Raw genomic sequence first — 23,805 nt, 5'->3', positions numbered from 1 at the left:
GTGGGATGAAGCTGTCCCTGAGTCTGGTGCTTTTAGTCCGGATGCTGCGGTAACGCCTGCCAGACGGCAGCAGACTGAACAGTTTGTGGTTGGGGTGATGGGGGTCTTTTATAATCAGGGCTTTCTTCCTGAGCCGCTGGGAGTAAAGATCCTCCATGGATGGCATCTCCGTCGTAATACTGAACTAAACACTAAAATAACTTCAGTCTAGTATTAACTTCATTCTGACCCACCCTGCATCATGAGCCTGTGGGTCACAACAGCGAATCAATGGAAGCGCATTGATTTACCACGGCTACAGTCTGAGTAAGCTCATTAAAAACTGAGCCTGGAGAAAATGGATCTGTAATATCTTGGACCTTATGCCACAATATGATGGACTGCAGCTTTGGGTAATTTCTTTCATATTTGATTGCAGTCAAATCACTTTTTCAAGTAGTTCTTCTTGAAATTGCCTTGGGCTCTTACTGGTAAGAGTATTGATAGGAAGTAATAAAGTGAGGAAAGGACATCTTTTGGGAGCCTTTCATGAATTCATAAATGAATTAGGGACTTATTTTTCTTACAAGTCTCTCTAAGCTGAAAGACTAACCAAACCGAGAATCTGATATGGTAGATTAATCCTCACTCACTCTCAGATGCTGGCATCATTATTTACTTTCCATGCTTTATCCATCTCTGAATACTTTCCAACTTCCTAAAACTGTTTCTGGTCCTTTCCTACCTACCAAAGATGATTTCCTAGAACAGCTGGGTAGGTAAGTATCCCTGGCATTAGGCTGTTTATTATGCAGTGCCAGATATTATAATAATGGAACAAATGACTCCTCAATCATTGTTTTTGGTGGTAGAATCAATCATTTCGATTTTGAAATGTCATAGAATTTGTTGAAAATATAAAAATATAATTTAGAATATTACCAATGTTATTATCAAAGGATTTAATACTGCACACCGAGCTTGTGATATCGGAATATCTGTTAAAAGAAAAAGAGAAAGACAATTATTTTGCCGGGGTAATAATGTTTTCAGAATGACATTTCTGCACAAGTATAAATATAAAACTACTAAGAGGTTTTCTGGAAACAAGTATGCCTGTTTCCATTTACAAAAATGTGTCTTTCAGACCAACGGACTCAACAGTAAAGGCTTTTAAGAAAAAGAACATGTTGTACAAACCCAAACAACCTCAAGGATCATACTGGTTATATGCCGAGTGCTCAGTTAGTCATGTATCGATTATGCACTATAGCTCTATTGATGGATGAGAGAGCCATTGTATGAATAATGGGCAAATCAAAACAAAGCAATAACAGCCTTATTGTTGTCAACTCACTTACTCTCTCTTTTCTTTTTTCTTTCCTCTTATTTTTCTGTTCCTTTATCATTGAAAATTGGTCTCTGATTACAGTGTTTGCCCACTTGACACCTGCGCTGCACACAGCTGGGCTGGATTTATTATTAACTGTATGTGTGATACAAATGGCAAAGTGCTTCTATCATTCCCTTCATCCCTGTGGATATGTAAAAAATGCCAACTGGATACAATTTCAAGTGTTCTGCATTAACAACCTAAAAGCCGAGCATCTGTTCAAACCCCTTTTTTTATTTGGATTTACATTCAACATGGCGTTTGCCGACATTTAGACAAGGTACATGGTCATGCGAATAAAATGATGTTTGTGCATGCTTTAGAGTTGCACTTTGGGTCCCACAATCACAATCACAATATCCTTGTATAGATTGGTAGGAAAACGCAAGTGTTCTTCAACTCCTGCAGTGTCCAGCCAGGAACCAGAAGTGTCTGAAGACCTCTTGAGGGAGCAGAACCTGGGAATACAATCTAATTACAGAGCACGGAGATGCAAATAATTCAACCCCCCTCCCCCCTCCCCGCTCTACATCGTGCAGGATATGAGGGAGAGAATAACAATAACTGATTGTCTGAAGAAGGGTTGATTATTGGATGTATATATTCATGCTATTCTCGCCACCTCTGAAAATAAAGCCATGACTTTAAAAAGCTTATGCAAGAGCATGTAACACACACACACACACACACACACACACACACACACACACACACACACACACACACACACACACACACACACACACACACACACACACACACACACACACACACACACACACACACACACACACACACACACACACACACACACACACACACACACACACACACACACCATCTTACAGCTTACTTTCATATTAGGTGGTTATTATTAGACGTTCCTCTGTTGTATGCAGTTAAAGCTGGGTCTGTGCCTGTCTGTGTCCTTCTATGCCTCCTCCAGCACAGTTTCAAATCTTCCTGGACTCCGTTACTTACCAACACATACAACACAGGGTCCACCACGCAGTTCAGACTGGACATTGCCAGTGTACATGAGAAATAAAAGTGCATTTTTTGTTCAAACTTGCAGTAACTTCCTTCAGCTCCTGTGCTATCACTGCTGTAGAAGACAAGTGAGCGGATGAGCAGGAGAATGTGATATGGAGCAAAGCACATGGAGAAGATGCCAATCACCCCAAAGGACAGCATGCGGACCTTCCTTTTAGCCTGGGCGCTCAGGCCGGGACTCTGGCCCACGGTGGCCAGCACCCTCCAGTAGCTCACGGCCAACACCAGCAGGGGCAGCACGAAGCCGATGCCTACTCTGACCAGGTTGAACAAGGCGACAGCGTGGGTAATGGGGTACGTTTCATAGCAACGGTCATTGTTGTTGACCTCATCGTGGGCGTCAGTGAGATTGTCATTGATCAGTACCATGATGTGCAGAGTTATCACCGCAGCGTACACAGCTGCACACTGTGCCCAGGCGTAGCGGGACGTACGCTGGGTCTTGGAGCGGAGTGGAAAGGTGACCACCAGGCAGCGGTCTATGGAGATGCTGCAGAGCAGGTAGAGGCTGATGTACATGTTGGAGTAGTAGATGAAGCCAGCTACACTACAGGAAGCAGCACCGAGCCCCCAGCGGTGGTCCTGTCTGTAATAGTTGATCCAAAGGGGCATAGTAAGGATGAAGAGAATGTCAGAGAGCGACAGGTTGAGCAGGAAGATGCCCAGAACGTTTTGCCGCCGCACTTGTTGGCAAATGGGGCCCAGGGTCAGCACATGGAAGATCAAACCAAATATAAAAGCAATAATGTAAACGGACATTAAAAGGTCACTGATGGCGCTGTCGACAATGTCAACACACAGGGTTGCGTTTGTGGTGTCCGTGGTGTTCATTGTGTCTTTAGTTTTCTTTCACTGTAATGGTTAGAATTCACCTGTAAAGAAATTAAGAGTTTGGTTGAGTAAAAAGGACACGGGCAACATGAGTGTAACTATAATGCCATAAGATTCACAGTACAGCTAGGACATTTCTTACTCTCCATCCTATTTCGTGGTTCAATGAGCTCAAGAGATAACAATCTGGTTTCCCCCCCTGATGTTTCTGAATGTGAGGTAGTTTAGCTTGGCAGAGTTGAAGTTCCCCCTCAGAAAAGACCCAGGCTTAGTCATGCTTCCTGATGATAACAGTGTCTAGCAACGGTTCAATAGAAATTGACATTGCCAAAATTCCCTCCCTATTACTTCAACAGCTCAGCATGGAGAAAGAATGTCAGAGCATCTTTAGAGAACGATAATGTGTGTCTTTGTGTGTCTTTGTGTGCATGTGAAGGCTTCTATTTTATACAAACAATGGAGTTTGTGAAACCAGACTGACTTCAGTATCAGAACGTTTTACCCACAAGCAGTGGTCTTGTCTTACAATGAATGTGTAGGCTGCTGTTTAGTCATCAGTCTGGGCGCTATATACACCAAAATTGTTCCCCTATTAGTAAAAATGAGTCTAAAACCGTGAACCGTTTGTTCTGTTACCAAAATGGCCTTGCCCCTAAAATGACGAAATTCCAAGCCTTGTTGACACCCTTCCTGAAGTTCCTGCCACTTTAATAAACATTTGCCCCTTGATGCTATCTTTGTTTTGCTTCATGTTGAAGGCTGACTTGCTGCATTTGCTACAAAGATAGCTAAACGTATACTTAGCCCCTAACCATAACCCCTCCCCTGACACAACTTCTTTGTAATGAATGTCAATGCCTTTTCTCCTCTTAGAAAAGATTGAACACGGTCAGAAGATCTGTGAAGAGATGTCACGGATACCGTTGTCTCCTCTTCTTCCTTCTATAGACATTTAAATGTTCTGTTCTCCTTGTAACCCCGTTTTGTTGTTGTTGATCTTTTAGCTATTTTTATCTATGTGTATATTGCACACCGCCTAGGACATGTGTGATGGTGGGCAAGCAGGGGGGTTATTTCCGGGGTAATGTGCTGTCTTGAAACAGTTTAATATGTGAGAAAACTGTTATGTTTGAAATAAAAAAAGACTTCTTATTTCACAATTACTAAACACATCTCAAAATCGAAGTAGGAAATGAATCCGCTGTGTCTTTGTACTTTTTCTCTCTGTATCACAGTGGTATTCTTTGATATTTGTTTCCTCTCTACCTTCTGTTCTATCACTCAGGCTCGGCTCTCAGGAAGCTTCTAATGACATTAACGTCTGGGCCAAGATGGGCCAAGATGGTCCAAACTCAATAATGGAAAAGCCATTTAGAGTCAGAGCATCTTTAGAGAACGATAATGTGTGTCTTTGTGTGTCTTTGTGTGAATGTGAAGGCTTATATTTTATACAAACAATGGGGTTTGTGAAACCAGACTGACTTCAGTATCAGAACGTTTTACCCACAAGCAGTGGTCTTGTCTTACAATGAATGTGTAGGCTGCTGTTTAGTCATCAGTCTGGGCGCTATGATACACCAAAATTGTTCCCCTATTAGTAAAAATGAGTCTAAAACTGTGAACCGTTTGTTCTGTTACCATGCTTTGATTTATCTCGTAAGCTACAGGTCTTCGTCTTCTGCTGTAATTTTCTAGTGATGAACTATTTGATTTGATGACATAATCCATTCTTGATATGTGCGTACTTTCTGGTACAGACTTCAGCTCGTCCTTTTTTCCATCTGAGACAACTATGTGTTTGTTAATATTATAAACTGAACTAAGCCTGATTGTAATTACACAGCCATGTCACCAGTGAGGCTTTGAAAGAGCAAAACTAAACCTCTTCTCTCAAGAGGTGGAATGTGGCCTGTGTTAAATAACCTTTTTTAAGCCAAAAAATATGATTTATGTTTTACAGCTTGCCTCCCTAATACCAAAGCTTGTTATCAAAGGTTAACGTTCCATCTGTGCAATATATTCCTATGATTTTCCAATATTGTCTTCTTGTACAGCACTCCTCTTCTGTACTTTCCAGCCTGTTAAAGTGACCACCACTGGGAGAACGTCAAAACACATTCAACCTTGCAGAGAATCAACTTTTCTAACCTAATTATTTTTGCCACGCTGACTCACACAGCCTCAAGCGAGCTGTGTTTCCCCGGATAAAAAAAACACAGGGATGAACATAAAACTAGCAAGGTTTCACATTTAAAAAAGACTTTAAACTCTCTGCTTGAAAACATTCAAAGAAACATTACCTTTCCAGTTGTGTCTAGTATCATTTCCACACATCTCACACCCAGAAATGTAATTATTAATGAACTCACCTGTTGTTTCTGTTAGGAGGTGTTTAAAACGAAGCTGTAGTGTGGGTGGAAGGTTCCAGACACATTCCAGAGATGTTTCAAAGGTTAAGGAGTTCAGTCCAGCAGGGTCAGAGGAAGAGAGAAGAGATTCTTCAAAGCTGCTGACATGCATCCAAGCCTCGAATGTCCCACATGGTACTCTCAAATGATTACTACACTAGATAACTTTCAGCCTATAGTATAACTGTGGGTGGCTTTTTTCTCTCTTTACTCCGAGTTGTTGTTTCCTTTTGGGTTGAGATGACTTATGTCGCTGACAGCCACGGTTGTAATGTGAGCAAGGAGTGTGTGGAAAGGATGAGACGAAGTACAAAAAGGGGAAGACGTAGGAGGAGGTAGGTTCGGTTGTGCATACGTACACAGAGGAAGTGTGCTTCAGGGGTGGGGAGAAGCATGAAACTGTGATGTTAGTACTCACCAGAGACAGAACAGGAGACTTCTGTCAGTGTATATTGTGATCACTCTACTGAAGGGTCATGAGACTCTGCTAGATGTCATACGTGACCTCAATTCACTTTCACATGTGAGTCTTGTCTGAGTGTAACCAGGAGTACAATTATAAAATGGAGTATATTTACTGCTTTGAAACAGCTTTCCTCTCTGTGTGTATTCATTGTTACGCTCAGTTGAGCCCTGCACCTTCATTATGACTCATGTAGTGTAAAAATAATAGCTTACCGTTTAATTTCTACACCAGAATTGAAGTCAAAACGTAAGTAGAGTCTGATTTACATGTTGGGACATCTGTGCCAGGCAGGGGTATGAACAGTGTGGTTATCAGAAAGGTTACGGTAAAACATCCTCTCAGAGAAATACCCACAGCTTTTACTGGACTGTCTTTATGTTTATAAAAAGAATCTGTGGTTGATGCCTGCAGACAATCTGTTAAGGTGTGGAGTAAACATTTACACCAGCTGTGGATGTATACTTTCCTATAAGCAAGAACACATACCTGAGGTCAGCTACAGAAAAAGCAGAGAGATGGAAAGAGCAAGGTTAAAAAGACGAAGTACTTTATTTGCCAAAGGGGCTTTCTGAATCAAATCTAAAAAGGGGTTTTCTCACTTCTTACCTCATCTTTCATCCATAGTTTATTTTCTGCATCAATAGAAGTGTTGAGTATCTGTCTCTGTAATGAAAAGGCCAAAGAAGCAGGTTTGCAGTTTTTTTTAGTACCAGTAATATTGAAGCCAACAGTTCAGTTTATATCAGAAGGGGATGGTTGTACAATACTCAACACATTGAAGCAGTCACTTGGTGATTTGATACCACACTTGCCTCAACTTCTGACTACATGGCTTGTGAAGGTTAGATTGAAGGATAGAGTCGTATAGCAAGACAACTCACCGTTGCATGTCAGTCACCTCACCGTGCTGAAGATTCCTGTTTAAAAAAAAAAGAATCTTTCTAATGTAAAGGTCTGATATTTTAAAACCAGAACTTGGATGTGCAAGTTCAACTGATTTGAACTGGTGGGGCCTGGGGAGAGTAATCCTTCTCATCATGTCTTTCTTTAAATCCCTAAGCATGAAGCTGACAAAGTATGTTGCTATTTCTCACAAGAGAAAAATGTGATTAGTATCGTTTGTTTCCTAGCAACAGCTTCCTTAGCTGAGCTGTACTTGACCTTCCTCCTTAAAATGTAATGTTAAACGTTTAATTTATTTCTAAGAAACACTGGAGATGGTTAAATGACTATTTAGCAACAGAGAAATGGAAGAGAAAAGTGATAATGAACATGAACACACCATTTTAAAAAACAGAATTTCTATCAGAAAACATTTGTCCATTAAGTTATAACTCAAATTTCCAAATTGCTTTGCACTCTTGAGTTTTTCTCTTTCCATATGCATTATGCCTGAGTGCGAGGGCAAGCTCAGCAGCTGGCATAGCCTTTTAATGTATACTCCATGGACGAACTGCTGGTCAATGCCTCTGCAGTCACAGCGGTGGATGAGGAAGTGCAATCAGAATTTGCGATCATGTTACACGATTACAGAAAAACATTTGCAGAGCTAACAAGGTTTTTGTTTTGTATGTTTACTGACAGTGTTTGATGGCTATCTCAGGAAGCAGGATTTGTGAGCTGAGCTAACTCGATAACAGCAACGAGTTTAAATCTTGAAACCTTTTTAACTCACTCCACATACCAAATTTGGAAGGATTCCAAAGAAAATACATTATCCTAAATGTCCTATTATTTCCCCTGAACCCCCCCACCCAAATATACACAAAACAACAAAGGAACTGTGTGAGTAGTATTATTATTGATCATACTAACAAGTAGCCAAAAGCTCACCTAAGTTATTCCTCTGGACCATAGAGCTCCATTATTGCCTTAAAAATATATTCATAATAACTCAATTAGTGCTAAATCTCACTTTAATACCTTGAACACGGCCACTGTCGTTTGCATCAAGTTAATCCTACACATTTCTGCTCACTAAAATACACTGCTCACTACTAGAGCAACTAATGTGTATCAATTTGCAGCTGGTAATGGTCTCCAACAAAATGTGCTTTTTCTGTCTCATTAACACTTTCAGAGTGAAAATGGGCTAAAAGCAAACATGATAGGTAAGCATTAAAGAGACACACCAACACTTTGTTGACTTTGGTCTATATTCGCATTATTTGTTGACAATAACAGACGTAGAATATTACCAGTTGTATTCTTTAAATATAGGTTAGAAACAACTCTTTGTGTCAGTTTACCTAACCTGGTTTCAACCTCTGAAGAAGCACCCACACCTCAGTCTTGTTAAGGAATTAAACTACGATGAATGAAAATTAAATGCATGAATTAAATTGTAACAAAATGATAATACAGTCTGATTATCAGTCATTGAACAACATCTTAACATGACTGAAGTAAACATTTGTTTTTATGTTTATGTACACAAAGATGCTGCCGTCTCTAGTGGAAATTCAACTGAAAACCTTAAGCCACACATAAAACCTGTTACGATGGCAACTGAGTGCACATCCTATTTTTTGAGATGTGCTTTTTCACGAGTTCTTCCCTTAGACAAGACTTTCTGCAGTCAAGACAAATTATTTTCTTACTTTGAAAAACAATATGAACATTGCTTCTCGCACAATGACACAAAGCTCAGTAGAAACTTCCTTATGGTGCCAGGTACTCTGAGCTTTGGATGTCTTTGCTTACTAAGTGGAGGATCTCCATTTCCACTTGCCAGGGCAGAGACATTAGCATGGAGACGTGTAGATGATAGGATGCTGAACACACTATAAACACTTGAAAGAAATAAAAGGAGACAGAGTGTATCACTTGTGTCGTTTGGCAATGATGATTGGTGTAGTGTAGGAGGACAGAAGGGTCTGCTTTCACCAGAGTAGCCGTCTGAAGTGCGCAGATCGCAGAATGGAAAACAATTCACTACCTTTGCCTCTATAGCCACAGGCTCCTCTTGAGTGGCACTCTGTGAGGCGTAATGTGTGTAAAAAAAGATCAGGTCTTTGTTCTATGAGAGCTGAGTGTTTTTTTGTGTGTGTACTCAAATGCATAAATAATATCATAGCCTTAGTCCATGTTGCAAGCATCCTTGAACATTTGCATTAGCCCTTATTTGAGTACATTCAAATAGAAATGGAAGTCGGCATGTTTGTTATAATCTTGCCAGAAAGGGACATAAAGTGGAGTGGATGTTATTGCTGCATTAAGGTGTTCATTATTCCTTTGTCTCGTGTTAACCAAAGCATGTCTTCTTCCACAGAAAACCAGAGGGACAATATAGTCCCTGCTTTTTAAACGTCTAAGTAATGCATCTTAATCACATTGCATGCTTGGTTCTTATTTAGATTAGTTTCTAGATGACAGTTGAAGGACAGATGAATAAATAAGGCATCCAAGGCAAAAAGGAATATTGTTCAACATTTGTATTTTCTGTTAGCAAGGCTAGGATTATCCTTCAAACATGTCATACACAGTCTACGCATATTCAACAACTACATAGGTTACACATGTGTATAATAGACCATCATAACTACAGTATGTTTTATATTGTATCGAGATCATTCTACTACTTCACAGAAACATGCAACATATTGACTTGACAGGTTGTCAATAATCAAACTGCATTCACTCTCCAAAACCTAGTTTCCTAACCCAAGCTGTCTGCCAAAGCACTAACCACATCGAGAGAGAAAGACTTCTTTCCTTCTTCACAACAGTCAACGGGGAGCTGTGTTGTCCAAAACAAGTCTCCATTGACCTGCTAAGGGTGTAAAACATGTGCTTACATTGGCAGCCTTTGATGCAAATACACAACTGTTTGACTTTAGAGATGGGTCTGGGTGGGGAAAGAAAATCAGCTTATGAACAGCACAAAGCAGGAGTTCATTTAAACCCGCACAGACATCTTTAATCACATGTATTTCCCAAGAGTCTATTGTGGCTCAAAACTAGTGGTAATTGCACATGGTTTTCTGAATGCCCTCCCGTTTTAACTACAGGGCATGCACTTATGGGGATGCATTTGTGAATGTAAATGGGTTTGCTTCCATGCCAGCACATTAGTAATTTCCAGCCCAGAGGAAGACCTTTGTCTCTGTAAAGCACCGAAGAGAAATTAAAACCAATCTTTACCGAATACATAATGGCGACGGTAATTCCAGTCAGTCCAATTAAATGACAGCAAAAGCAAACTTTTCTTTTAAAAAGGGAGACAGTTTCATTTTTAATATTCACTCCATTGTTTAGACCGAACACACCCCCCAGCAAAGACACTCTTTATCGCTTGTGGTGAGGAGGCATTTCCTGCTTAACTGTGAAGCATTTTGCAGTGATAGGAAAAGAACGTGACACGCGTCATTCGTGTGAGACATTCTGATTTAAAGTTGACTCTAATGTAGTCTGTAAAAACTGCCAGCTCAGCCGCACAGAGGATGTCAGATAGAGACGAGCAGTCCTCAGCATGTAGAGTTCAACGATTCAAAAGATAAAGAGGGTCAAAAGTGGCAGAGGTGAAAGATAACATTGCTGTAAAGTCAGCTGGACACTTTTCAGACCCATGCTTTTCAGGCTAGAAGTCGACCATCACAATCCTCCCTCTAGTTCTTTCCTCCTTCCTTAATAATCTCGAGTCCTCTGTGCCTCTCTGGTCAGAGGATGCTGACCCTCTCAGTGAGGCCTTGCATATCTGCATCCTCCCCCCCGTCCTCTTCGTCAGAGCCCGCCCCAGCAGGAGGGACGAGGTGAGAAGGGTAAGGCAGAGTGTGTTCACGGGCAAACATTTGCCAGCGGGTGTCGTCACTCTCATGGGTGATGTAACGCCCACCGAGTTTGGTCTCGAGCTCCCGCAGGTCCAACCACGCCTGATAGTCCTGAGGCAAGCACATATAAACACAGGGATGCAATTTCAGTTTCAGGAAAAGATTGAAATGGGATTAAAGTGAAATTGGCTTTTATGCCATTATAGCTCATAGCCAGTAATAACTTTAGACCACGAGTGTGTGCCTGTGTGTGTGTGTGTGTGTGTGTGTGTGTGTGTGTGTGTGTGTGTGTGTGTGTGTGTGTGTGTGTGTGTGTGTGTGTGTGTTTGTGTGTGTGTGTGTGTGTGTGAATGGAAACTCAAATGACCCTTCACTGGACTGAATGCTTCTGAGGTGATTATAAAAGAAACTTTTAGCAAAGTTAGGGCTACCATGACTCAAAGCTTTTTAAAGCAAGGACATTTTCAAAAGAAAAACAACAAGGATGAAGTGGTTTAAACACAGTGAGAAAGCTCACCTGTTTTCCCACTGTTAAACATCTAACAGTTAATCTACCCTCATTATGGTGAGAGAATATCAGCCTTGAGCTTAGGTCTTGCTGCTTGGTTGTGAGTGCAGACACCTTGTGTTTATGTTTGCCACTTTCTGCAATGGCTACAGATTTTGTAGTACCACTCTAATACTTCTGTATCTGAAAAACAAGCTGCTTCCTGATCTTTGCATTGGAAGTAATGGTTGAAGTGGAAGTGTACTAAAACATTTCAGGAACATTTAATAACGGTAAAACACTGTGCGTGTGTGTTGTATATGCTACCTGTAGGTATACATGGCTGAGACTCTTGTCCACGCTGTAGCGTTTCCTCATCTTAACTTGCAGGAGGTTGTTGATCAGGTCGGTTGCTGGAAACACAACAGAAAACAGATCAGCATATTTAGCTATATATATATATAGCTACAGTAAAAAAAAAGCAGCGGTCATAAACCTATCAACAATTATACCTACAGTTAGCAAACTAGTTGCTAAAGAAAAAGAAATACAATGAACAAGGACCATGTTTAAGTTAAGATGACTGCACAAGATAAATGATGGAAACCAATCAAAACACATCATCCTCTTAAATGGGCATACACTTAAATCAACAGTTCTAAAACAGTTTCAACAAATCTGATTAGTATAACCTTCATAAAGTTGTATTTATTGCAGGACTGTTGTATTTTACTGTGTTTGTTTGGGCTAGGTGTTCCTTAATAATAACTGCCAACTGAGCGCATCCCTATACTGTATGTGCGTAACAATGACATGCCCCTCTGTGTTTACCATCACTGGAGATCTGTTTCCAGGGGTTGGGAGGGTACATGAAGGCTGCGTTGTGAATCTGGTCGTTGATATCTTCGTCCTCATTAAAGGGGAACGTGCCACTCAGACTGACATACATAATGACGCCGACCGACCACATGTCCAGGGAGCGGTTGTAGCCCTGGTTCAGGAGAACCTCCGGGGCCAGGTAGGCCGGGGTGCCGACCACCGAGCGGCGGAAAGACTTCTCGCCGATGATTCGGGCAAAACCAAAGTCACACAACTTCACCTGAGAGAAGGAGAAGTGAGAAAGAGTATGTAGGGTTCATAAAGGAAGAAAGAAACAGAGAAGTTGAAATTACAGGTTTTGACTTGAGAAGAGAAAATAGATTTGAGGAACACGTCAGAGTGACAGCATCACACCAGCTCTGACGTGTCGTTGACCAAAGTGAAAACCATAACCGACGCATATTTAGAATGGGTTATTAGTTTGTGTACTGTGTGTGTGTGTGTGTGTGTGTGTGTGTGTGTGTGTGTGTGTGTGTGTGTGCCGTCACTCTTCCTCGTCAGACCCATACCGTACATTTATAGATATACTTTACATTTTTGAAGAGATATAAACCTCACTCTCAAGGCTGCAGTAGCTTCCTGTGTCATTGAGGCACACATGATATTAATACTTGTAATGTTGCTGGTACTTTATTCAAATTAGCAACAGTAATTGCTCATTATTCTGCTGGCCATACTACTTCTTAAATAAATTAGTACAAATAATCATTTATGGTGAGTGGAAAGGTACTGATACAGAACGGATCAAATCAGTGGGCCATGCGCCTCTTGGCCTAAGGCATCTAGAAAAGTATTTTCTTTGTTAGTTCATGGACCTTTTGGAGTTGCCCTTTAATGTGTGGAAAACATGTTGCGTTGTTGATGTCAGGAAACTCCCAGCAACATCCCCTAATAGTTAACAGAGCAATGGAGTGAGTATAAGTTGAATCCAAGTATTTCCCGGTGCAGATTAACACCACAACAGATCGTAATACTTGCTTTAAGCCCTTTTGCATCCACACAAAAAGTCAAACTTATCAAATAGCATTTAGAAATGTTCATAAATGCCTCTTTTCAAGAATAACTACAGTCAGTCATTAAACAAAATGCTGGCTTGATTTCTGCTTTGTTGATGAGTAACTACGTAAAGTTGCTGCATGTCTATAAACTGCTTTGGTTAGATGGCACTGTGTGTGTGTGTGTGTGTGTGTGTGTGTGTGTGTGTGTGTGTGTGTGTGTGTGTGTGTGTGTGTGTGTGTGTGTGTGTGTGTGTGTGTGTGTGTGTGTGTGTGTGTGTGTGTGTGTACCTGGGGGAAGGGGTCAGCTGAGGCAAGCAGCACATTTTCAGGTTTCAGGTCACAGTGAACGATGTTCTTAAAGTGTAGATGTCTCAGAGCTGCCAGAATCTGGGCATAACCACACAAACAGGATATGAGTTAGTTTTAAGACACTGCCGCATCAGGAAATGTTTTGAAGATATGGCTGACACACATACACGCTGCATATGAACCACAACAGCAATACTTTCCATGTCGTAGCAAACATACAGTTTCACACAACACCTCCTTTCTTTGTTGGGGCACCAACTCACCTGGGTGATGAGGAACTTAGTGAGCCTCTCGGGCAATCTGCCTTTCTCACTGGAGAGGATCATCTCGAGCATGTCACCATGCAGCTTCTCCATCACCACAAACACCTTCTCTGGGGTCTCAAACATACACTCCAGGTTCACAATGCCCAGGTGACGTAAACTCTGAGAGGGGTACAAGAGAATAGGATCAGGAGGGAAGAAGGAAGAAGAGATAAAGGCAAAAGAAGAGAGTGGTTAAAGAGATATGAAACAGAAAAATAATTGAAAAAGAAGGTTAAACAGCGTGAAACAGAAACAGAGTGAAGATTTGAGGTAAATAAGAAAAAATAGACAGAGACGGACAGAGTTAGCAAAACATGTAAAACACAACAATGAGAATAGAAAATGTGTTATCAGGTCATTATTCTCCAAATGCCACATGGCATCAATAACAAGCTATTTCACTTGAAAGCTGATGACTGTTAAGTGAGTAACTGCCTTTTAGTCACGGCTCATAGACTGATGCAGCTCCTGCCTGCCTCCTGCCATCTGCTGGTGAATCATGAACTTTACATTTAAGTATGAGCGAAAAGCAAGGAGTTGTTCAAAAAGTTTTCGAATGATAACATCAACAGGCTGAGAAACAAAAAGTGAATGTTTTCCCGATAAAACATACTGTAGTAAACAAAACAATAAACTGGGAACATGAGCTACATCTGAAGAAATATGACCTTCATTGTGTGACCTTTTTGATCCTACAGCTATTGTTAAACCAACCAGCTCAAGCACATGTTTCCTAAACAGATTGTCTCAGTGCTTTGATACTATTGTTAAGACACACGTGTGGTCAGAGAGGAGCTGTGGATTATTGTTATTGATTAATGCATCAGTGTTTCTTTGGGTCAAAAACACTAAACTCACAACTAAAAATGAAAGTGTTTAGTTTATTTAATAAAAGAGCACATGTTCAATTTGAAAAGTGACAGTTTATAAACACCTTCAATTTCAGGGGGGGGCAGGGCTCCGTTGGCGGGGCGCATCGCCCCTCCAAGACAATGGTAGGAAAAAACACTGGGTGCTTTCTACAAAAAGTCCCATTGGGTAAAAGCATCAGCTAAATGAAATGTCATGTAACATATAGGTAAATACTAGGATGGGGATTTCCTTTGTTTTCAGAAATGGTTTCCAAACCACAGATTGGTTTCGGGTCAGACACTAAACTGTTCCTCAGAATTAAACAAAGAGGAACCTCTTACCTACTTCCTTTTAGAAATGTTTCATCACAAGATTGTTCTGGAATATTGAGTCTCAAATTAGGCCAACACGAAACTTATAAATGTCACACTGCACACCAGGTTTGGAATGACTGCCTGTAGGATATCCATGTACAGCTGCAGTGTGTTTACCTGCAGTATGGCCACCTCGTTCCTCAGCTGGCTCTCCTGCTTGGTGGGAAAGCGAAGCTTGTCAATGACTTTGACAGCCACGTCCCTCCCTGTCTTCCTGTGCTTTCCTGATGAAGAAATGTAGCTTTAGTAATAGATATGGTTAGAGATTAACCACCCATACATGTTGAGATACAGCATGTCATCCAGAGGTTACGATGTGCTTAACATAACGATCTGCAGGTTCTCTCTCTGCTTACAGACACATGTACTCACAAGGACGCTTTGTGGTGTACTGTTTTGTAAGATCCTTTGTTACTTTATTTATTCAGAGTAGAAGTTGTATCTATTATGTATATATAAATGTAAATATGGTGTCATGACAGCAAACTTTAGACATCATTATTTCCTATACAGCCCTTTGACCTTGACAGCTACATATGCATACCTCCATACACAACTCCAAATTGCCCAGATCCCAGAACTTCATCAGCAAAAATCTGGTACACGGTACCAATATCCTGTAGGGAAGAAACATTTCAAACATTCATCATCATAATAATCATCCTCAAAGTATAATTAACGTAAAGGTTAAAGAAACTTGATAGAAAATGTACAAAGCCATACCACATTCTCTTGGATTTGACTGTTGGACACAGATATGCTGACTGAGGCTTGTCCTGAAAATACAGCACCAGGAACAATGGTTAAACAGTGTGGCAGTGGGAGTTTCACATTGTGTATCAACCTCAGTTCAACATACCAAACTCATGAGAGAACAGCTTAGTTTACTGGAAGAGTCTACCCTTTTTTTTTTACCAATATGTTTTGGTGCATGGCCTTCATCGGGTTGTTTCTGATTAAGAGCGGCCTCATTGAGTAAGTCATCTAGAATTCGAAAGCTGGTTTTTTTCCCATTGTTTTTCAAGCACACAGTTTTCTTCTGACGTAGCAACAGCACACACATTTTGGAACATTACACTTTAATACATATCCATCGATCTCAAACTGCAATGTGCCATTAAGTAATAACCACGAATAAACCACCTTCATTTGACTGATCTCCACTTACTGTGAGTTGTGTTCCCCTCAGCTGGCGGGGCATCCTGGAAGATGACGGGCATGAGTGCCTGGCGAATGACGCCCTCCCACGCCTTGGCCACCTCTCGCCCAATGCCACTGTTGGGAGCTACTTGGCTGGGGGAGGGAGGGGTCGGGGGGAGAGTCTGGGGGTGGTTGAGGCATGGCGGTGGGAGTGTGTTGGGGTCTTCCCCTCCAAAGTAGCACATAGCGCCTGTGATAAGCTCAAAGCAGTGAGGATTTGTGCCTGGAGGGACAAGTGAGAAGTTTCCAGCAGGACGCACCTCCAGGATCTCAGACAGAGGGATCTCCTGGAAGATGGTGGACCAGTGAGTTTACACGCCTCAAACAAAGGACTTGGGATTACACTTTTACAGAGAGTAAACTATATTTACCTTGTAGTATTTGTTGGTTGTGTTGTTCTGGAAAAGGGTGATGCACTTACAGTCCAGACGCCAGTAGTGCCTCTTTCTCTGTTGAGGTTGGAATAAGGCGAGATGAGGTGGGGGCAACAGAGGTAAAGCAGGACATTAGGGGGTGGGATGGAGAGAGGACAGAGGGTGGCATGGTTCAGGCTTCAATATGAACGCATTTCAAGTTCTGCGTTGATGTCCAGAGGAAGAGAAGAGAGTCCAGATGAGAAGAAGGACAGGCAGGAGCACAAGCTGCAAGATGAGAAGGTGAAAACGAAGGGAAAAAAGACAAAAGTAAAAAGAAAGGAAGAAAAAAGGAGGGAGTTAGTGAAGCCAGAAAGTGAGAACAAGCAAGGACAATACTAGAGAGGCAGAAAGGTTCCTCGATTAGAGGATGTGTTGGATAAAGAGAAAAAGATAGCTTGAATTCACAAATGATCTGCATCTTTACATCTGTTCTTCCATCAAGATAAAATGGAATGGACCGAGAGCACAAAGCCAAACCAGAAGAGAGGAAATAGGAAATAGGAAATAGACTGCTGACATGTATGCCTCTGGTGAGAGGACAGTAAATAATGGAAAAGGAAGTACACTGAGAATATAATTGACATCTGTATATTCAACTGCTACAACAACTTTTATTTTTAGAAGAACTGGTCTAGATACCCAGAAAGGATAGCATGGGAATTATGGGTAATGTTTTACCAGTGTGTCCTTATTGCTGTAGTGAACCATCCACCCTTCCTTGATAGACGTACTGGATCGACGGGTTGTCTGTCTCACAGACTGCACCACCCTCATTAACGGGATGTAAACACTAGAAGAAGAAAAGAGGGTCGAATGGGTTATCGTTTCCCTTTTTGGCTATGCCTTCAGCACTTCTTGACTTTGTCTCCAAACCTTTTCCCCCATACCTTTGGTCTCCACTGTTTCCGTCCTGGTTGTTGTCCGGAGAGAAGGAGCCAGGGATGCTGCAGGCCTCGTCCGAGTCATCTATTGAAGACTTGTCCGAGGCGTCGTACTCACTGCTGTAGTCCATCGGCACCTCAGGGTCGGTGCTGGGACTCAGCATGTCTGGGGCGGAAGACGAGGGGGAAAGTTTGAGTGCACCTTGATTTAAAGTAAATATGCATAAAAAAGGCTGTGAAAGGATACTACGACATGCTGCTCATGTGACTACGACTAAGGCTATTAGAAGACTAAAGCTTTACATGCATCAATGCAGAGTACCGGTGATACTTACCACAGTTACTTCTGTTGTCTGAGAAGATAAACACATTAGTTACAGTAAGTTCAGAGGTATTGGATAATGTTTTATATTATATATTTGACTAAAAGTAACTGACAATAGAGACATACAGATGACATACACATTATTTGATGAAATCCCTGCAGGGTTAAAAGACATTTAAAGATAATAGATTGATATACTTCCTCACCTCCAATGGTCTCCCCAAGGCAGTCATTGGGGACCTTGTATACACAGCGTTTATGGCAGTTAAACTTGCAGTCTGTAAGAAATCAAACATGTTTTGTACATATAATCTAATTAGATGCATTTTATATTTTGCGTCACCTGTCTCTCAGTCTGTCCTCACCTTTGCACTGAAGGCCCTGCCTGAACAGCCCTCGCAGGAGTCTCTTGCAGTACTGGCACACCGTCGGTCGCGTGTAAGAGTGGACAGCAAACGTGTGGGGCACCTTCACCTTGCTCATCAGGATCTTATCCAGATGGACAGGTCGGCCCGTGTAAAAGCGCCGGGCATCACTAGCGGTCCGTGGCTAGTCAAATAGAAAGGACATACAAAGTATCCATTCAATTGTGTGTGGGTAAATCAAATAGTAAAAACACATTAGCAGTAGATAACTAAAGATAGTTATCTACTGCTACCTATGAATATTTTGTTAGAAAAGAGTAGAAAGAAGTTTCAATACAACAATTTAGGGAGAAAGTTTGTGGATTACCAGACAGACAGAGGGTGAATATAGTTATATTCAGACAAACTGTATGAGAAAGATAATGTGTTATGTGAACATTAAAGCATTTAATCATGTTCTAGTAGAAATATAAAATACAAATGTGAACTGTAGAAATGGTTTAATAAGTCCCCTTTCAAATGGGTTTACCTAGTTTGTGACACAACATGAACGTGACGTGGTTAAATGAATAGGATCTGCAGGAAAGCCTCCTTAACTTTAATAGTCTAAACCTGGCCAGAGCATTGTGTGTGCGTGAATCCATCAGTACCATCTGTGTCTGTGAGCGGATGAGGCTTGTTTCCTCTGCGCAGGTGGAGGCTGTCCCTGCACTGTACACTGAGTCAGTGGTGGTGAGGCGCAGGGACTGGCTGCTGCTCAGGGAGGTGGTGGAAAGACGCCGTTTGCGCGCACCACTGCAGTTGTTCGGGATGCTGAATGCACAGCGTTTGTGGTAGTTTAGTCCACATCCTGCAGGGGGCGCCACAGATCAGAGAACCAGGGAGAAAGAGAGAGGAGGAGATGGAGCATAGTTAGTATGTTTTATGATTTATTTCTCAGAGACATTCGTGGGTCACATTATTTGTTCTTATCACTCATGTTCTCCCTATGTTCCTCACCGTCACACTTGAGTCCTTGTCTGACCAGTCCAAACAGCATCTCTCCACAGTGATCACAGAAGGCCGGGGCCCGGTAGGAGTGAACATTAAGTGCATGGGGCCGAATCTGGAAATCTTCAAACGTGGCTGCCGCTGAAAGAGAAAACAGGCTTGGTCACAGTGGGTGTCGAGATACAATCAAACTCCTATCCTGGTCAAATAAAAGAATGATCAGATGGATGCGATGGAAACAGCATGGACAATATAGATTGTCAGGAAGTTTTCTTGCCAACAATGGAGCATTATAGTTTGAAACAATGACATACCAGATCAGAGTAAGATATCAGCTATAGTAAAATAAGCAGACCTGATAACAGGAGTTGTGATGCAGAGCAAAATGAAAGGGAAATAGCAAAAGGAAATAAGGAAGTTCATTTAAATGTTAACATGGCTGACTTGTATTCCTAATAGGATTAATTACCTGATAGCACCACCTCCACCAGATCTCCCTCCTGAATGTCACAGGCACCTTTAACCAGCTGCAGGATGTTGTTGGTGGACGTGTCATGCTTGAACAGCAGAATCTTGTCATAAATGCCATAGAAGCCGCACTCCGGGAACTAGAACATAAACAAAAAAACACAATGTAAATGTAAGTTAGCAGGATCAAATGTAGAAAAGGCAGACATTAGGATAACATTTGTACTTCAATCACAGAAAGTCCATTTGTTGAAAGACTGGAAGTTGCACTTCTTATAATTCAATAGAGCGTTTTATAGCAAATAATAACTGATTGCATATTCAAGTCATCAATACAATCACTACACTTCTGTAAGGGGTAGGAACGTCTCACTTGAAGAGGGTAAATACAAAAATTAGATCCAATATTTATTTTTGCAATGTTTGGATTATGAACTTAATAACAAATCTGCAAAATAGCATAGCAGTTTTTTTTGATATTTTCACAAGACCCAATATAACATTTGAAAGAGGAACTTGCAAAAATACAGTATAAAAAGAACATGCAATTCAAAAAGTTTATTGCAAACGGAGTATATATATTATAATTATAATGATTTAAAAAATATATTATTTTGGAATGGATCACTTTAAACTGACTTGCAAAGACAAAGCCTAGCAGCAGACAAAGCAGCTTACTGTCAAATACTGAAGATCAACAGTCCAGTTTTAAATAGAAGCCAGGAGACATTACGCATTCAAAGGTCGCTCAGACAACAAATGTTGTACTAAAAACTGCACCAAACCTCCTAAGCAGTTACTGCTGTTTCACAAATCTGCTGTAAAATATCACATTTAGTACTGTGAACCGCGCAGGAATGTTCTCAAGCATAGTTCTTAACCATAGACTGTATATATAAAGTGTGTATGTCCTCAACTAAGTACATTACACCCTGTTTAGTAAAGCCCCTGGAACAGCCAACAGAAACACAGAAGACCCATTGGCTGATTTCAACAAATCAAGAAAGTTGGTCAATGTGGAACACACACACACACACACACACACACACACACACACACACACACACACACACACACACACACACACACACACACACACACACACACACACACACACACACACACACACACACACACACACACACACACACACACACACACACACACACACACACACACACACACACACACACACACACACACACACACACACACACACACACACACACACACACACACAAAGCTCTTCCAAACAGATGAGAGATGAGCGTGTCAGTCAGAAGTCAGCAGAGCAGAGGCTGTCATAGGGAAACCCTGCTCTCCTGAATAGTTAATGCTGTCTGGTTCACTTCAGTGGCCACACCACACAGGACACCAAGGCTCCACACACACAAAGGGAAATGGAGAAAGAGAGGGGACGACATTCACCAAGCTTTAAAAAGTGTCTTTGTGTAAGAATGCAGCGGACCCGACTGAGTGACACCAGAAGAAGAAAAATAGAAAGCAAATGCACCACACAAACACCCCTCCCTGTCTCCCTTGTTGTTTTTGTTTTTCCAAAGTGGAGTCAAGATTGGCCATGTGGCTCTAACAATTTACAGGAAGGGGAACCCTGGTCTCCACCTTGGAACCACACAATGACACACATACACCTCCTCCTCACTTACCAACTGACACACCCTCCTTTCAAACAGCTACACAAACCCTTTCTCCCCCCATTTCCCTCCTTTTCTCCTAAATACATACATAAGCCTTCCTCTCAGTTTCCCAAAAGGCAATCCACATCACCACATCTGAAATCCAGGCCTGGTTTGTCGCACTGCCAAGCTACGTAGTGAGTCCACCACGCCCAGCAGCGGGAAACTGCTACTGACCTCACAGTCAACTACAAAAGCACAGTGGCCTTTTAAAAAAGACATTTGCTTTAACTCATTATTATAAAAGTATATTTTGATTGCACAACGTAATGGCCATAGATAAATGACACCATAAGCATTTTAGATGTATAGCTTAAGTAAGCTATCCCCAGGTAAGGGTAGATCAACTTTACGCCACAATAGAGCTATTTTGATGAATACACATTTTCAAACAACTAATAGCTATATGTATTATTATGGAAATTTGAAATGGACAAATCAGAAAAAGGAAGAAAGAAAAGTTGCCAAGTGTTCTGTTTGTTAGCACACTTGTTATGTGAAGTGGATTCTCAAACAACTAATAACCATAAGTTGTTTTAATCAATATATAAATAGACACAATTAAATAGAAGAAAATAGTTTGGTTTTTTAAAAATAATTTTGAGAGCAGCCTCATATTTGTAAGCCATTTTATCACGACACTTTTTAAATGTTTTGTTTATATGAATTGATTTTATTTGTGGTTCATAAATAGAATAAAATCATGATTGTAACTGATTTAAAATTATATTTCACTGAAACAACTGTATTTGACTCTAAATTGATGAGCTTGATGGCAGCCATGAAGTGTAACGTTTCACAATGGCTTGGTTAGAGGAATGTTATGTCAGTCCGCTATGTCTATGGAACCCATTGTATGTGACTTCAGGTGGAAGATCAAATTACATTACATTACAGTTAGCTGACGCTTTTATCCAAAACGACTTACAATAAGTGCGTTCGACCAACAAAGTACAAACTGGAAGAAAACAGAATCGTATAAGTACATCAGGTTTCATAGAGCTAAAACATTTCAAGTGCTACTCAACTGGCTTTAGATCAGCCAGTCCTTTATTAGTATACATACAAGTGATTCCAAATGAAGGTGGGACCTTTAAAGTCTGTATGAGAGGCAGTTGCAACAGCAGTAGCAGCAAGAGACAGCATAGTAGGTCAGCAGTGGAAGATTGAGAAAGATTTAAAAAGGCGGTTTGAAATATATGTTGCAGCGAAAGAGTGAAATGTTAGTGTATTGTCGACTCAAGTTGGGCCGCAACAACTCTGAAAAATCCTTAAAAACATACTTTCAACATAGAGATTGTGTTCTATTGAAAACAATTGAGGGACGTGTGATTATCCAGAGTGACAGTGTCACTGTGTCTTAAAGGGGAGGCTAGCTGCTGTAGAATTTTTTCCATTTTTTAAAACATTAGATCAACACCAATTCCGTCATCTTAATTGTACTGTGGTGGAGGCAGAGATGGATGGATAAAACCAAAATAATCTGCATGTCTGGATACCACTAGCGGTAAAAGCTTTGGGCGCACAGACCCTTTGACTCCAACAGTCTTTCTGGCTTATGGTCAATTGGATGAAACAGAGACTAATAAGAAGAGGCTCCAATCCTGACCAAGAACAGACTTTAAAAACCCACAAGTTCTCTGACAGGACTGAGTCATATAATAACTGCATGCATTATTACCTGGGATTGCCACAAATAAGACCAACTGCTGCCACTTGTAATTACAAAACACCCACGGAGCCCAGATCAGAGCAGACTCCGAGCTCTGCCTAAATCCACAGACAACCCTGGGCCTAAGTCATTTGTATGCCCCACAGTCATCATCATGCCAGCCTTTCTGCGATTAAACCTACACCGTTACTGTGCTCTCTTATTTCTGAGCAACTCAAGCAACAAGGAAAGTCATATTACCCTACGCCATCCGTCCAAAACATGCAAACCAACCAACCACAACTGCAGTTGCCATGTCTGTGCAAACCACAAGTCTTTACTGCGAAAATAACAATATCCCCAACTCCCCAGAACCACAGTAACCGAAGAGTCAATGACTTTTTTTTTTCTTCTCTCTCTCCATCCTACTACTTAGTGAAATACAGGGTAGGGATCGCACTAAAGCTGCACATTACTCCTGTCTGTACATCAACATGTTGAAAATGCCATTATTCAAGTCAAAGTCAACTTTAATGTCAATCTTTCAGTTTGTGTGTACAGACAGACCGATCGAAATGACGTTTCCAAAAATCCCGAATACAAAAATACAATTATACAATATACAGATATGTATACAGATATGTATATCCTATATACACAATCAACAGACACATTTACACATATGCACACATTGAGATAAAAAAACTCA

At 41.1% G+C, this 23,805-nt stretch overlaps 2 protein-coding genes across 3 annotated transcripts in view; both read right to left on the bottom strand.

The window, feature by feature from the left end:
- Positions 1 to 1,586: 1,586 nt before the first annotated feature.
- gpr184 (G protein-coupled receptor 184) lies at positions 1,587 to 5,990 on the bottom strand. Its single transcript, XM_079679703.1, has 2 exons — positions 5,626 to 5,990; positions 1,587 to 3,297 (listed from the first exon to the last, which is right to left on the bottom strand). The coding sequence occupies exon 2, from the start codon at positions 3,254 to 3,256 to the stop codon at positions 2,228 to 2,230; it is 1,029 nt and encodes a 342-aa protein (XP_079535829.1). The 5' UTR covers positions 3,257 to 3,297; positions 5,626 to 5,990; the 3' UTR covers positions 1,587 to 2,227.
- Positions 5,991 to 9,549: 3,559 nt separating this feature from the next.
- prkd2 (protein kinase D2) overlaps positions 9,550 to 23,805 on the bottom strand; it is a 43,377-nt gene continuing 29,121 nt past the window's right edge. Inside the window, exons 2-19 of one of the 2 annotated variants that reach the window (XM_079674712.1) lie at positions 19,750 to 19,888; positions 19,290 to 19,421; positions 18,941 to 19,140; positions 18,291 to 18,474; positions 18,132 to 18,203; positions 17,936 to 17,953; positions 17,607 to 17,766; positions 17,398 to 17,509; positions 16,675 to 16,752; positions 16,272 to 16,590; positions 15,827 to 15,879; positions 15,648 to 15,720; positions 15,221 to 15,327; positions 13,836 to 13,997; positions 13,552 to 13,650; positions 12,218 to 12,485; positions 11,714 to 11,799; positions 9,550 to 11,010 (exon numbers count right to left, since the gene is read on the bottom strand). In XM_079674712.1, coding sequence (XP_079530838.1) covers positions 10,789 to 11,010; positions 11,714 to 11,799; positions 12,218 to 12,485; positions 13,552 to 13,650; positions 13,836 to 13,997; positions 15,221 to 15,327; positions 15,648 to 15,720; positions 15,827 to 15,879; positions 16,272 to 16,590; positions 16,675 to 16,752; positions 17,398 to 17,509; positions 17,607 to 17,766; positions 17,936 to 17,953; positions 18,132 to 18,203; positions 18,291 to 18,474; positions 18,941 to 19,140; positions 19,290 to 19,421; positions 19,750 to 19,888 — 2,484 coding nt within the window. In that variant the 3' untranslated portion in view covers positions 9,550 to 10,788. The remainder of the gene's footprint in view (positions 11,011 to 11,713; positions 11,800 to 12,217; positions 12,486 to 13,551; positions 13,651 to 13,835; positions 13,998 to 15,220; positions 15,328 to 15,647; positions 15,721 to 15,826; positions 15,880 to 16,271; positions 16,591 to 16,674; positions 16,753 to 17,397; positions 17,510 to 17,606; positions 17,767 to 17,935; positions 17,954 to 18,131; positions 18,204 to 18,290; positions 18,475 to 18,940; positions 19,141 to 19,289; positions 19,422 to 19,749; positions 19,889 to 23,805) is intronic. The other variant, XM_079674713.1, reaches the window with a different exon arrangement.

Source organism: Notothenia rossii (assembly GCF_949606895.1).
Source record: "Notothenia rossii genome assembly, chromosome: 4".
NCBI classification, from domain to species: Eukaryota; Metazoa; Chordata; class Actinopteri; order Perciformes; family Nototheniidae; genus Notothenia; species Notothenia rossii.
Note: the sequence above shows the minus strand (reverse complement) of the source record. Positions and strands in the feature narration are given on the sequence as shown.

What these genes read in the sequence shown, in the direction of transcription:
- gpr184 (XM_079679703.1), bottom strand. Translation starts at nt 3,256, where the DNA reads ATGAACACCACGGACACCACAAACGCAACCCTGTGTGTTGACATTGTC.